Source organism: Daphnia pulex, chromosome 10 (genome assembly GCF_021134715.1).
Source record: "Daphnia pulex isolate KAP4 chromosome 10, ASM2113471v1".
Lineage (NCBI taxonomy): Eukaryota > Metazoa > Arthropoda > Branchiopoda > Diplostraca > Daphniidae > Daphnia > Daphnia pulex.
The window spans coordinates 9,524,505-9,539,609 of record NC_060026.1 but is presented as its reverse complement, the minus strand read 5'-3'; the positions used below and the strand labels follow the sequence as shown (position 1 = coordinate 9,539,609).

General features: G+C 38.9%; 1 protein-coding gene across 1 annotated transcript; it reads left to right on the top strand.

The window, feature by feature from the left end:
• The first annotated feature begins 5,060 nt into the window (after window positions 1–5,060).
• LOC124203499 (putative leucine-rich repeat-containing protein DDB_G0290503) lies at window positions 5,061–14,685 on the top strand. The gene is made up of 3 exons (XM_046600173.1): window positions 5,061–7,590; window positions 9,156–9,236; window positions 14,540–14,685. Exons 1-3 carry the CDS (start codon window positions 5,061–5,063, stop codon window positions 14,683–14,685), a joined length of 2,757 nt encoding a protein of 918 aa, XP_046456129.1.
• Window positions 14,686–15,105: the final 420 nt, after the last annotated feature.

Sequence of the window (15,105 nt, the reverse complement as noted above, 5' to 3'; positions counted from 1 at the left end):
GCTCCAGTCGGCGAATAAGCTCCTCTCAACTTGCCGCTCCTACCCTTGTCATTGGCCATCCTCTTCCCCTGGGTGCTTGAAGTGATGTGGATGGACTGCTGCCGACTGGTGGGGTTACTTCCGGTGGGGGTTCGCGCAAGCTCTTCCCAGAGCACCTTAACGATGTCTTCTTCTTCCTCGTTATCCATATCTCTCTTCATCTACTTCTTTGATTGCTTGAGGCTGCTGTTGGTTGTTAGGGAAGTTTCCTAACGGCCCCTTTGTCTCGGTCTGAAACGGATATCGCCGTGATATCTGGACCTAATGGCCAATTCAAGCTCAAAGAGTGAGAGATGATGATCTATGATTGGTAGGCCAATCAACAGTTTCAGGCTCTCACGAAAGTTGCTTCATAGTGGTGTTGGTTTTTTTGCAGATATTTTAGTTTAAGGGGGCGATTCACTTTACTAATTATTTTTTGGGGGCTGGGCTATTCTTCTTTATCGTTTGTTCTTGTACAGGGGATGAAGAATGAGGCCTGTACACTCTGGCACCAGTCCAAGTCTTCGGGCCTCGGCCCGTTTACGTATTTTTGTTACGGACGAATCTTGAAATTTAAAAAATGAAACTCTATATAAGGAGGAAAATGTTGACTGGTACATTATTCACTCCAAATTTTTGTTTTTTAAGTTTGATATTTTAGACTTTATTCACATTTTAGTATAGGGGGATCTCTGGTGCCATTTTGGAAAGGAAAATTGTCCTCCCGCTACATCAAGGAGAAGAAGTTGGTATATTTGGACGACAGAATTTGGAAACCCTAAAAGTACGTTAAAATAGGGTTGTTGCACGAAATTTAGGTTTTTTTAAAACATACATGGTAAGAATCAGTTTGTCACCCTGATTCTCATGGTATTTTTTAATATTTCTAAAATAAACTGAAGAATGCGTATTTCTAATGCAAAGTTCGAAAAAGATGCCAAATTCCCAAATCTCGTCTCTTTCTCTCTCTTATCTCGTCACCCCACCACCAACCTACTCAGCTTCGAAGTTGGGTGGGTGGTGGGTGACAAGGAACGGGTGGTGGGTGACGAGGGATGTGTGGGTGGGTTCGTCACCAATTCAATTGAAGAAAAAACTTTGGGATTTGGCATACGACGCGTCAAGGTCGTAGCCGTGCGTCAGGGTTGACACCCTAGCGGTGTTGTACCAAAACGCAACAGCCGCTTCGGTCCCAACCCTACTCACCCGATAAAGGACGGAAAAACGTCTATACACAATAATTCTGACGAAGCTCAATATTCAATATTGGTCTTTTGGTTTGGTGAAAGCCAAAAAATAATGGCAGTTGCAATCTCAAAACAAATGAAAAACTCCACGCAGGAAAAATAAGTTTTAAAATGTTACATCCTTATGAAAACGGCTTTTAAAGAAAATATAGACCACACAATTTAAAAATTTGTAGTTTAGAATCAAAATCAAACACTACTTCCGCCAAAAAAAGCGATTCACAAGTAGTAGTAGGTGCTAGGAGTTACTGCGATTAGTTTCAACAGGGGTATGGAGAGTCTCTCTCTCTCTCCATACCCATGGTTTTAGTGTTTGCCACTTGTTGACCTGTGGTAGCCTATCTAGCTAAATAAAGATGAAGTTAATTGAACTGTCAGGTGAACATCGTGATCTTCGAAAATGTACGTTTACTAGGATGTACGACATTCAGGCCAAGTCATTCAGGCCCAGGGCCTGAATGTCGTTTGACATGGGCCTGAAATGCGTTAATAAATGCAGACAGACAAATTGCCACTTGTGTCAACTACACAGTCTCCTTCAACAATAACAAATTAACATTTAGACATAAGCAACTGATTTCAATATTTGTCTTTCTACCTTCGTGGGTTTTCTTGAGGCAGGCTCATAACAAGTAAATGGCATTGAGATGTGACTCAAGGTAAATGAGAATTGATAACACCAGCATCAAAGAGCACAGACGACATGGAAGCATCTCACCAGCTGGCTGCAACCAAACCAGGAGCATGTTAGAACGCAGAAGCTCAGACTTCACCTTGCTGTGAAACCTATTCGACAAATTTTTAATTAGTTTGGATTAACAGATATCTCTTGGGTGACAGGAACACCAAGGCAGATATATACATAATTGATTCTTCTGTCAAGTTTTTAAGAATAGGATGAGACATGAGACGTACAGTCGGTACACTTAGCAATGGACGACATTATGTCAAGCCAGACATGTGATCAGATGATTGGCCAAGTGGAAATAGGCCAAATTAACTGTATATTCACACATAAATAATTTGCATACAGTAAACTTAAAATATCAAAAAAAGATTAACCTTTTTAATTTTTATCAAAATGTTTAAGAGCGGGTGATAAAAACACCACGGAACCAAACACCACACCACCAAAATCCCCCAAGTTGGGATTTCCTGACTTGACACAGAAGATTTTGACTAAACAGCATCCAAAATTAAATTTCGCATTCTAAATTCAAATTCGTCAATAATTTTTAAAGTATGGAAATAAAATAATTGAATTTAAATTTATTTATTCAAGATACACCAATGTAGAAACGGAAACCAACGAAAACTACTTACGAGTTAAGATACGCGCAAACTATTTCTAGGATGCATCAATCCATTAATGGATATAAAACATGACCGAAAATTTTTTTCTGAGTTTTAAAAGGTGAATAGCCAGAATAGGAATACATTTAACTAACTCACGAACCCAGCCATCCCACAACTAAATCTTCTATCCAAGAATTGTGATTAACTCTTCCGACGAGTACAACGGGTCAGCGAGGGTTACGTTATTCCGTTTTTGGTCTTCATCTGTAGATAAAAAAATTGTTAAAAAACTTACAAATAAAGTCAGCCACCAACATTTAACTTACCGAAACAGATTGCTATCGTATCGTTAGCCACGGCATAAACGCCAAAAAACAATCCGGAAATAAAATGGGCGGCAAACAAGGTGGTGGCAGCTGCGACCACTTTGTAGTGGGTGGGCGGCAGATAGCCAATGCGGTCGGTGAAGACGAAAAAAATTCAGGATTCCCACCGAAGTTTAAACCAAAAGCCGGCATATTAAAATGAGGAGATTGGCCACACTGGCCACCTCGTTGACTCGTCTGAGTTTTCGCAATTTAGCCTTCGAGGCGGAAACAGAAAATTTTTTTCCCTCGAGCGCAGCGATGACACAGAGGTAGGTTCCGGTTCCACTCACATAAGAAAAGTGGTCCCAAAAGAAGATGAAAGCCCGCGTGAAACAACTTCGGCTGTGACGGCAGCAACAGATGATTTCCCCGCAACATTCGAAGTCCAAGTGCCATTTCTTTATCAGGTATTCAGGTAAAATCTGGAATGACCGCATAATTGCGATGAAAGATACGTATGCGACGGTCCCCATGTTGCTGTCATTAAAACAAACAAAAACAATAAAAGTTTTTAAATTAGACCCAAATACAAATAATGTAAAATAAAAAAATTTGCAATTACAAAGTGGTTCTGTAGAAACTTTGGGTCAAGGCGTAGATTGGCACGTCACGAGGTATGTTTCTTGCACTGTACCATGAGCCAAAAGCACCGGCTAGTACACTTTCAGATACTGAAGAAACGAAACACAGACCCCAGTAAAGACAGAACAAGTTGTAAATCTGAATGACGGTCACGAAAACTTCATTCCACCCGTTTGGAAATTGGAGATTATCCGAATATAATTTTACAAATAAGAAATAAGTGTAAACTAAACGAATAAGCAATCGTTGAGATGCGTTAAAGTAATTTTTCTTTATTTGGTGAATTCACAGACACCGAACACATTTGAAAGATACACAGAATACAGCTTCATACGTTAAGAGAATGGAAAATAGTCCCTCTGTACATTTCATACACATAACTCGGAGCCGTTTCGTTACAGCAGACACAACAAAGAAAAAATTCAAGGGACCAATTCTTACAAATTTCAGTTGATTTAAATTCAATTAATTTAAGTCATTCAACACCAAACAGGAGCAAATTATTCCCATTTTCAGAGCGAAGGAAGAATGGGGTAGCCAAAATCTAAATCGTTGGTACCAATCGGATCGCTTTTATGAGAAGGATATGCAGAAATTGCAAACCATCATTTCCACGGAAAAGACAGTTATTATACAACAAAATTAAAAAAATGTAAGTAAAATCGATAACACAAAAATATTTTCTTTCAAGTTGGTAACACACCTCCAGGTTTTTAAAGGTGTTATTTTAAGAAACCTCAAAAATTTGAGGAAGTCAATGTTGCGAAGTGGTGTGTTTGTAAACACCCATTTGCGAACACCACGGAACCTCAAACTGTTTCAAGGACTGGAGGCAACAGATGCACTTGCAGAGGCACTTGAAGGGGCACTTGCAGAGGCACTTTTAGAGTGACTTGTAGATACACTTGTAGAGCCACTTGGTGAGGCACTTGCGGACTCGGAATCAGAATTTTGAGTAAACAATACCAAATACTCCGCGTCAGTTAGAATGACGAGATCTAAACTAGTTAAAAATAGTGGGCTCATATCAGCTCTTTCTTCTTCAACAACCTGTTAGTAAAAAATTATTAACTTAGAAAAGGAATAAATTGTAATGAGCCAAAATAGCCCGGGGACGGAGCGCGAACTGACAGCGGGAAGATTGACAGCAAGAGCAAACCCAATTCTCATCTGTCATTCACGTTTATTAATTATGTTACACACCCGCGCTTGTCACTCATCAGACCCATGATCATACCGTGCACAATCCGTATAAATACTCCCCAATCTGTAGCAGTAGGGCAGAGTTCTCTCAGCTCTCCTTCAAGCTCCAGCTCCAGAAGTAAGATCACCCTTCTCATACGTTCTATTGTGTACTTGTATGTGTGCTATGTGTGCTATATGTTCACCGGAAGAATACATGGCGTAAGCACTCTACAATTGGAGGTCCCAACGAGACTCATACGAGACTTACAGTAGAGACTTTCTTGCTGCCTGTATTTTTTAGTGCGTTTGTGTACTTGTGAACAACGAGTGGAACTCCTAAAATCTTTTTGGAGGTAAGCGGATGCCTGATTCTTTGAGCAATCCTGAGACTTCTCTCAACTCTTTCTTTACCTCCCTATACCCTAATCTATCAGACGAAAACCTACCTTCCACACATTTACCATTAGAAACTTTCGAACATTCCCCAAGTACTCCAATATCAGACCCTACGGTTAATACAGCCCGAGACAATTTCCTAACAAATTGGAAGGCATCAGTAGAAATCGAATCTTCTTACTTAACCGAAACAAGTAGACCCCACCACACATCATCCGTACGCAAGCTAATTTTACAATTGGAAGAGGAGAAAAAGAAAACACATAAGGCTACTAATAACATTTTAAATCAATACGTCTATCTTATCGTTAAGGACAAACTCGAGACCACAGTAACTCCAGACACTATAAGAGAAACAAGTAAGAGGCTAAAAGATTATATTGTGTTACTGAGAGGAGACGTAAACAGTGTAAACCCCCTGGTACAACAATTACAGATCGTTCACGGAAAACAACGCGAATTTAACACAGAATTAATTACGGTACTAACCAGAGAAGCCCTCTTACAACAAGCCGGACTCCGAAAAACCCATACTGAATTAATTAAAGAAAAAGAGAAAGTAGATAAAAAGTGGAAAGCCGCCGAAGAAAAACTTAAAGAGCAACGAGAAGATATCAATAAATTAGACCAACTTAAAAAAGATAACGCCACTAATTTAAAACTTTTAGACGATTCCCAAAATCACGTAGAAACATTGCAACAGCAACTTAGAGAAGCAGAGAATTATAACACTGACGGCAACCAAATAGTAAAAGACCTCGAAAATAAAATAAAACTACTAGAAATCGAAAACACGACTGCGAAAGATAACGAACTTCAACTTAAGAAAGCATTAGATATAAAAGAGAAACACATTTCCGTAGTAGAAGCAAATAGCTTAGAAGCCAATAATACGCTCGAATCTGAAAAGGAAGAATTAGAAAACAATCTAACCGCAGGTCAAAAGCAGATAGAAACCCTCAACAGTCAAATCACCGCACTCAAACTTGAAAACGAATTAGGAAAACAACTAATTACTCAGATTACGCAAACAAAAAATAAAACCCATAGTAATTACGTTACCGCCACGTTGCAAATTAAAAAATACGAAGAAGAAATAATAGACTTAAAAGACGATAAAGAACAGCTAGAAAATAGGATATCCAATCTTGAGGAACGCAATAAAGATTTAAAAGAAAGGGAAAAAGCTTATCACGACGCCGAGGATCAGTACGAAAGGAATTTTCAGGAGATCGCAGAAAAAACCTTCGAGACAACCAAATTTATAGACGAATTACAAAGCTTCACAGGACGAGACTCATTAGATAAATCATTATTCACTGAACTCGATACAGAAAAAGCAGATATCATTAAAAACCTACAAGAAATTATAGATAACCTTACAGCACAAAATAATAGCCAAGCGACGACAATCTTTAAACTACAAAAACGTAATACGACCCTAAAAAAGAACCGCAGAGTCAGTATTTCAAACATGGGAGCAGGTGCAGGAGCAAGTCAAAATGGAGACGATGATGCAAACAAAACAACACTTACACCCCCACAGGATACCACTATATTAGATAATGTAACAAAACCTATAGTGAAAGTATTAGGCGAACTCTTCTCACGAGAAGACAAAAAATCAATTCCAACGTTTAAGGGAAAAAGTACCGACAAATTAATCACCGAGTGGTTAAAAACAGCAGAACACGTAGCGAGAAATAATGACTGGGACGACGACCAAAAGATACGTTTCTTTTCAGACCGCCTCAAAGGAGAAGCTTTAGAATGGCACGATAATTATGCGGAAGAGCAAGGCGACTTTATTAATTATGTCGACTGGAAATGCGAAATAATAGAAAGATTTCAAGATTCATACGACCTAGCAGCCCTTAGAAAGAAATTCAATCGAATGAAGCAAAAGCCCGAGGAGAATTGTAGGACATTTGTATCCAGGCTAACTAGCCTTTACGACAGCCTAGAAGGAAAATTAGATAAATTAGACGAGAAAAACAAAACAGACGTAGAAGATGCACTCCTCAGTACAGTTAAGAAGATGCGAGACGACATTAAAATCAAAACTTTACTCCAAGGAATATTACCCAAAGTAAAAGCCGAATTGTATTTGCGAATGCCAGAAGATTTTAATGATTTTGACCAGTTATGTAAACAACTATTTATTTCGGAACAAATTTTACAAAATAAAGAAACTAATGAGGATAAAGAAATAACGGCAGTTATCGCTGGTATTACGCATCACGAAAAACAACAGGATGACGAAATAACACAACAAAAAGTGGAGCTTGAAATAATTAAGAAAGAATTGACAGAGTTAGGAAATATAACTAAAAGACGACAATCCTCACAGGAAAATATTGCCACTATTGGCGCAGTGGACCAGTACGGTTCTAGACGAGCAGAATCCGCGGACCGACGTCCGAGACAAGACGACTCAAGAGTACACTTCAACAGACCCCCACAGGGACAAACAAACACCAGAAACCAAGAAAATCGTAATCCAGGATATAATCGTGGGCAGAGTCTTTTACGATGGGACCCCCAATGGTTTGACAATTGTTGGCTTGAATCTAAAAGCGTTCGGGCTTTTAGTTGTGTCTCAAATTCTAATACTTTTATCTTTTCTTCGATACAATATAGCCTTTTAGGCTTGCTTTGTTTCTTTTACTTCCCTCAGCCCTTTGGCTGGTTTTATATCTATTTTATTAGTAACTTACAACATTTATCTTTTCGTTGGACACTCTATTTCAATGATCTGATCCATTGATTGGATCCATTGTTCTTTCTTTTTAATTATTTCTATCTCTGATTTTTGTCAGCCCTTTTGACTGGTTTTTATACGTATTGTTTCCGAGTATGAACTGTCCCTATTACCGGTTAATATTTACTGGTTATCAGCCCTTTGAAAAAATGACGAATAGAGGGATAAAAAAGACATTTATATTTATCCATAAAGTTATGCTTTCAATTTATACAATTATCCTTTGGTGATGGAATATGCCTTAATCAACAATTAGAGGACTAATTCTTTCCCTCAGAAAAGGGGAAGGAATGTAATGAGCCAAAATAGCCCGGGGACGGAGCGCGAACTGACAGCGGGAAGATTGACAGCAAGAGCAAACCCAATTCTCATCTGTCATTCACGTTTATTAATTATGTTACACACCCGCGCTTGTCACTCATCAGACCCATGATCATACCGTGCACAATCCGTATAAATACTCCCCAATCTGTAGCAGTAGGGCAGAGTTCTCTCAGCTCTCCTTCAAGCTCCAGCTCCAGAAGTAAGATCACCCTTCTCATACGTTCTATTGTGTACTTGTATGTGTGCTATGTGTGCTATATGTTCACCGGAAGAATACATGGCGTAAGCTCTCTACAAAATATACAAAACAAATATTAGTATCGCAGTTACTATGACGACATCAGAGTGAAGAATATTTTGGTCGGCACGATCCGAGCCACTATAGATCGTGAACGTCAATGAATTTTTACAACAAACACATTCAATCATTTCTCTGAAACTCCCTGGAAAATAAAAAAAAATATATATAAACAACGAAATTCCCACATGCTAAACCCACAGAAAAAGACCATCATAAAAAAGCAATGACCAAAATCCAGACCAAATAGAAGAAAACACACAGCATAACGGTTTTAAGGAAAACAGCACGTTACTGGGATATCCGTAGCAGACAAGCAGCTTGGCTGTAGTAAAGAACTCTTCACTTCGATTTGATGGAACGTAATAATGCTTGTGATTGAAAATCAGAGAGGCGAGGACTATCGCTTTGTTGAAACCTCTGAGAGCTAACAGAGCTAACAATCCGCCTGTAAACGGAAGAAATTAATTGGAGTGGAACTATGTTTCTTTTTAAGTAAGAGATAAAGAATACATATTATAAGGGAGAACGAGTGATTCACGGAACAAGAAAGACTTTAAACACCATGCTTCAAGGTGTGAAAGAGGATCCTCTAAATTTGGGGGAGTGGTCTCAACATCGATTTCCCACAAACCATATGAAATCGAAAAAATCGTATTTTTTCTTGTCCTTGTCAGGAGATGGAGGCAGAGACGAAGATGAAGACGAAGATGAAGCCGAAGACGAAAACGAAACGAAGACGAAGAAAGAAAACCTTTGTAAGCTATTAACTGAGAATCTCCGACTTTTAATGTTAACCAAACATCATCTTCCATTATGAATTCATGATCGTCTTCTCCAACATCTACATGAACTAAACCGACGATAAAAATTATAATTGATGGAACGTTATCAAAGGATATCTTTTTCTCCTCTATATACTGTAGACCGTCCCTGTTGTCTATTCCATCTCACCTGGCCGCAATTTTTGACTGGATTCCTCCCGCTGTTAAAAGAACTGCCATCATAGGCATTGATAGCAATGCCAAAAATCCAGCCTGGAATAGTGTTTGAATGGACAAGAATGGCGTTGAATTAGAATATTGTTTTATAATCCAGGCACTCTCAATTTCAAATGTGGACATTTCACTTTTTCCACACAAGCCATCTAACACGTCCTTTGTGGATGTCACTCTGGTTGGTGATTCCGTCTCGCTTAGTGGATGGCACTATCCTGTCCGCCCGTCCCTATCATATAATCCGTTCATCTCCTACGACGTGGTGAATGTCCGAGAGATGGTCTCGCCAGCTAGCTCAGTACACCGTATTCCATCCCCAAAATTCTGTAACATTCCACTCTTTGTTTCATGCCTTGACAGCTCCTTAGCTAATATTATCAGACCAGACGATACCCATGCGATTAATTCCACAAATGATATAGACGACGTGTTAAGCTCTCTTAACTTAGTATTGAAGTCAGTGGCCTATAAAAATAAACTTGCCTTCCATGGCTCCCTAGCCCCGGCCAAGATGCCTTTGTGGTACGCAAATCTGTGGGCTCTTCGTTCAAATCTCAGAGATTCGTATAAGTTAAAAAGAGAATCTCCCTTTCAACAGAACATCGACGCTTACATAAAAAAGGCCCTCTACCAGAGAGGGCTTAGATCATCAAAGAAAGAGAGTTGGAAATCCTTTTGCAACGATAACTTAAACAAAGACATTTTTGGTAAACTAAAAAAACTCGTAAGCTTTTCGCCTCCCAATTCTATTCCTAACGGGTTAATCATAGATGGTGCACATATCTCAGACCCACTGAAATTCTTTCTACGTTCAGCTCTAATTTCTTTCCAGTCATTTCACCTAACAGTTTGTCTCATAAGATTGCTTACGACAGTACAATGGCCTTCTCTGATGAGCCCCTCTCGTCTACTCCTACCAAACCATATGTCACGAAGCCAGATTTTAAACAGGCATTTGAATGCTTGCTCCTCACCAAATCACCAGGCCCTGATGGTATATATCTTCTGTCTGGCTAAGTGAAGCTTTCGAGTTAATCAAATTTCACCTTGTAGCTCTATTCTCTGCCTGTTTCAAATTAACTTATTTCCTGAAGAGCTGCAAATCGGCCAATATTCTTATCTTAAAAAAAGCAAAAGCATACTACAAGCAACCTAACTGTTGCAGACCAATCAGCATTTTTAATTCCTTCTCATATAGTTGCTCGAAAAAATAATTCTTGTCAAGTAAAAGCGACTAGCCTCTACTCAAAACTGGTTTAGCCCAAGTCAGCACGGCTTTAGGTCAGGCCTTTCTACCGAAACCGCATCTCTCTCTCTCTTATTAGTCTTATTGAAAACAATAAAAAAAAGAAAATATCTTCTTGCTGTGCTTTCCTTGGCATTAAGGCAGCTTTTGATTCGGCCTGGCATCCTGCCATTCTAAACAGTCTTATGAAAAAAAATTCCACTCTTCCTTGTTAAAATCCTTAGCAGTTTTCTCAGCTCTCGCTCATGTATTCTGTCTAATAGTTCAAGGATCATTAGTCAACAATATCGAACTCGGCTGTCCTCAAGGCAGCGCACTTTCTTCTTTTCTTTGGAACCTCTTGCCAGAAGAACTCCTGAACCTTGGCTTTCTTTTTCTTTTCATTACCTGTGAAGGCGATATTGTAATTTGCTCAATCGATAAGGATACTCTCTCTGCACATAGAAATCTCTAGCTGATGTGTGACGCTGTGGTCGCATGGGGTGCATCGGTGAAACTATCATTTCATGGCTTGAAATCTGTGCTCATGATCTTTTCCTCCAAACAGAACTTACCTCCACTGTCCTTATTAGTTGACGATGTCCCGGTCCCTAGGTCAAACTCTTTTCCCTATCTTGGGTTAACAATAGACGAAATCCTCAGTTGGAATCTCCACGTCTCAAAAAATGTCAATCTTAAGAAAAAAACTTTTATTCCTAATCCTAAAATGTTGTCGAATGTTCTGGGGCCTATCACGTAACACTATTTCCTTGGTGTAAAAGTCAACTGTTATCCCTACTATCTATAAAATTGTATGGTGTGACCTCGGCCATCAATAAAAAACGAGTTGTTGGATTCCTAAAATCGCAACATCCTTTTGCTTTGGCCATTGGTCGCCTCTTCAAATCAACCTCATTGGATGTTGCTCTCATTCTCGCAAACTTAACCCCATTATACCTGGAGTACTACATGTACTCAAGGAACATACATGTAACATACATGTACTCCAGGAACATACATGTAACATACATGTAACCATTGCTACTTAAGTAGTGAAATCGGTAGCTAAGAGAGCCATCTCGCCTCTTACTGAATTTTTGCCTTATTCCTCACGTCAGGTTGTTGGAAAAATCACATTAAAAGTCATCACGTCTGTTCCACCTGCTAACACTTCGCTGCGTACACACGGGGAAAGACTATTAACTTCAGAAATCGCGGCAAAATGGAACTTTGCTTGGTCAAGTTCATCTTCTGGTGCCCAGACACGGTTGTTTTTTCCGTGGAGTCCTGTGGAGTCGGCACTGATTTTAGGATCGTCACTTACTCCTTTCTTTCTTTGCAGTCTGCTCTCTGGTCACTGCGTCCTAAATAAATTCCTCTCCAAGCTTAAAAGATCCCCATTTTTGCTCTGCTGCTGTTCATCTGGCGAGGGAGAGGACGTCTCCCATATGTTATTTGATTGTAGCAATTATGATAGACACAGAGATGCACTTAAGCTTTGCGCAACCGACTTTGAGTTATCGTGGCCATTCCCATTGCACTCCTTCCCCAAACACAAAACCCTGTGGTCTGCGTTGATCGAATTCTGGTGGCAACAAAACGCTTCCAAACTTTAAAATGTCTTTCTTTCCTTCGACTCAAAGACAACCAAGCTGTTGCTTGAAGCTCCGCGGTTTCTCTTGGCTCGGGTCACCCGTTGGCTGTAGCGGACGCCTTAATCGGATCGTAGCCGTGACGGACGACCGAGGGTTTGCTGGGTTGCCCATAAAAAAGTCAGCCTCGCGAAGTCTCGGACCTTCCAATGGGTTGATCCTGGTCTTTAGAAGTACGCCTCAAAATGTCGCTAAACGTCGGGAGTCTCCTACGTGGTGCTCGAGAACGGTTCAATATCAAACACAATTCACTTGTCCCTGATTAAAGTCTCTACATCGTCTTTACCACTTCTTAACCTTGTTGCCAAGCACATTTCCCGAGTCCGTTATCTCTTGGTTGCAAATGAAAGCACTAGGCGTCATTTCTCAATTTTTTTACGTTTGTACATGTATATATTTTTATTCCCTGTAAATAAACAGATAACATTCGCCTAGAAGAATACACAACTTTTATACATATAAAAAACCAAATCACAACAGAAGAAGAAGAACAACAGTTTTAGAAACGCTCAAGTTACAACTGATGACAGGTGCGCAAATATAATTATAGTTAAGTCACGTGCTTTGAAATCGTCTATCCTTTAGACGTGCCTTATAAGAAAGTTAAACGTGCACTTAGGCACGTTTAGGACACCCACAGCGCTCACAAGACAATCAGCATGACATCATTAATCAAATATAAATTTGGTGCAATATGATCCGTTACAATAGCATTAAAATTGGTGTAAATATTGGCACATTTTTCTAAAAGTGCTGTACTGGTGAGATGTTGCTTGTTTTTATCATCATCCAATCGTTGTAATAAAAAAAATGTCAAGTTCTCCATCCACTTAACTACGGTTAGATCAAAAGAATTCATTGAATTATCAAGTCCATTGGTGTAATGGTTAGCGAGCTGGGCTAGCAATACAAAGTCATAATCCTGACGTGGTCTAACAGTTAAAAAACAATTCACCGAATAAAATGCTTCGAAATGCTCAAAACATTATATTTTATCTACGAAACAATACTAATTTATTACTAAGATTTTTTAGACTTCGCCAGGATTCGATAACACAACCCCAAATTGTCATAAATAAATCGGGTGATTTAATCACATTATTACTGTTCCAAAAATTTCCATATGGGTGGCACAGAATTATGGTGCCGGAAATGGCAAAAATGGTGCTGAAACAGACAATAATTTTTCATGTTCGAGGAAGTGTGGTTTGCATGGGGTGCCGAAAATGACAAAATCAAAGTGCCGAAAAAAAGTGCCTAAACTGGTGGCGACCTTTTTAACAAGTGACCCACGACTCAAGTAGACAGAAATTCCGGAGCGGCTTTCCATGACTAAATCCGGAAAAGGCCTTAATATATTTAAAAAATGTATCATTGTTCGTCTCCGCAGTCCGGATTTACCTTGAAGAAAATCTGAACACTTTTTTACGTTTTTGCGATTTAGCACTATACTGGACCTTATTGATCAAAACGGAAAAAGAAAAAAATTTCTGATTTTCTTTTCACTATTTTTCCTTCATAATTTTTAACAGAAATTTTACATACACCGATAGATCTCGACGAGTAAAATTCATTTCTGTAAAAATTATTATTTTCTGATATCATTTTACCCACAATTCGGTTTTAAAATTTGTGACTATTTCTGGGGGAGGGAGAGACGTCAAAAATATATATCATTTCATAAAATCTTTGTACTTTTCCTGATTCTCATTCAATCGTGCATCAAATGATCTATTTGAAACAATTTTATTTTTAGTTTCTATTGTTTAATTCCTTTGCAATGTGTCCGCCAATCACAGTCAACCTAGAGCCATTCCCAAAATAGATAGGGATTTTTTGAATTCTCACCGTGACATAATACATTTCACACAAGAATATCAGTATTAACAGTTTACACAGCTGTATTTTTGTTAAATAAAAAGAATTAAAAAAGACCTTTCATAACATTTCCATTGTCCAGAAGACAAAAAGAATCGGAAAAATTCAGATTTTTAGGAATAAAGCCTTCTTTGCTATCACCATCTTCCGAATCATAACTCGCCCACTAAACGGAGCCGTAAAAAAACAAAGAACTTTTTGTATAGTAAGACAGTATATTCAGACATTCTAACATTGTTGGTACACAGTACTTCTTTTTAGAAAAGCAGAATACTTTATCAAAATTTAAGGAAACATCCTTTGTAAAGATGAAAGCTATCCGACGTTTCCGTCCAATACTGCCGACATCGCAACATTACCAACAGTTATCGACGGCAGCGTAGAACCGGAACCGGAACCACCTATTGCTCACCCGGCGCCAGAAGAAGCTCCGATACCTCCACCGCCTATGTAAAGAGGGAAAATCCGAAGCCAAGGCCTCAAAGAAATATTTACACTTATCTTATAGTAAGTTTCATTTCTGGTTGATGGAACTTCTTGTTGGTGAACTGCAGCTGTAATGTGAAAGAGTAATTAATTCAGTTGTATAGATATGCAGTAACAGAGGAAGAGATTTCCAACCTGAGGATCAGTGTTGTTTGGTCTTGAGTTTGTTGTAGCCTCTCGTTGGTGAACCAAAACCTGTAATGTGGAAGAGTTATTAATTTAGTTTAATAAAAAAACAGTACAGACGAAGAAGTTTACTACCTGAGAATCAGCATTCATGGGTTCATCATTGATAGCCTCTTGGGCTAAATCAGGATGTGGTTTGTCAACCAATTTTCTTTTCCTGCTCACAAAAATTTCAGGTTCAGACCCTGCAATACAAAGATAA

Coding starts and splice junctions, on each gene's coding strand:
- LOC124203499 (XM_046600173.1), top strand. CDS start 5,061: ATGCCTGATTCTTTGAGCAATCCTGAGACTTCTCTCAACTCTTTCTTT. Junction 7,591..9,155: donor CACCAGAAACCAAGAAAATC/GTAATCCAGGAT, acceptor TGTCCTTGTCAG/GAGATGGAGGCAGAGACGAA. Junction 9,237..14,539: donor GACGAAGAAAGAAAACCTTT/GTAAGCTATTAA, acceptor TCCTTTGTAAAG/ATGAAAGCTATCCGACGTTT.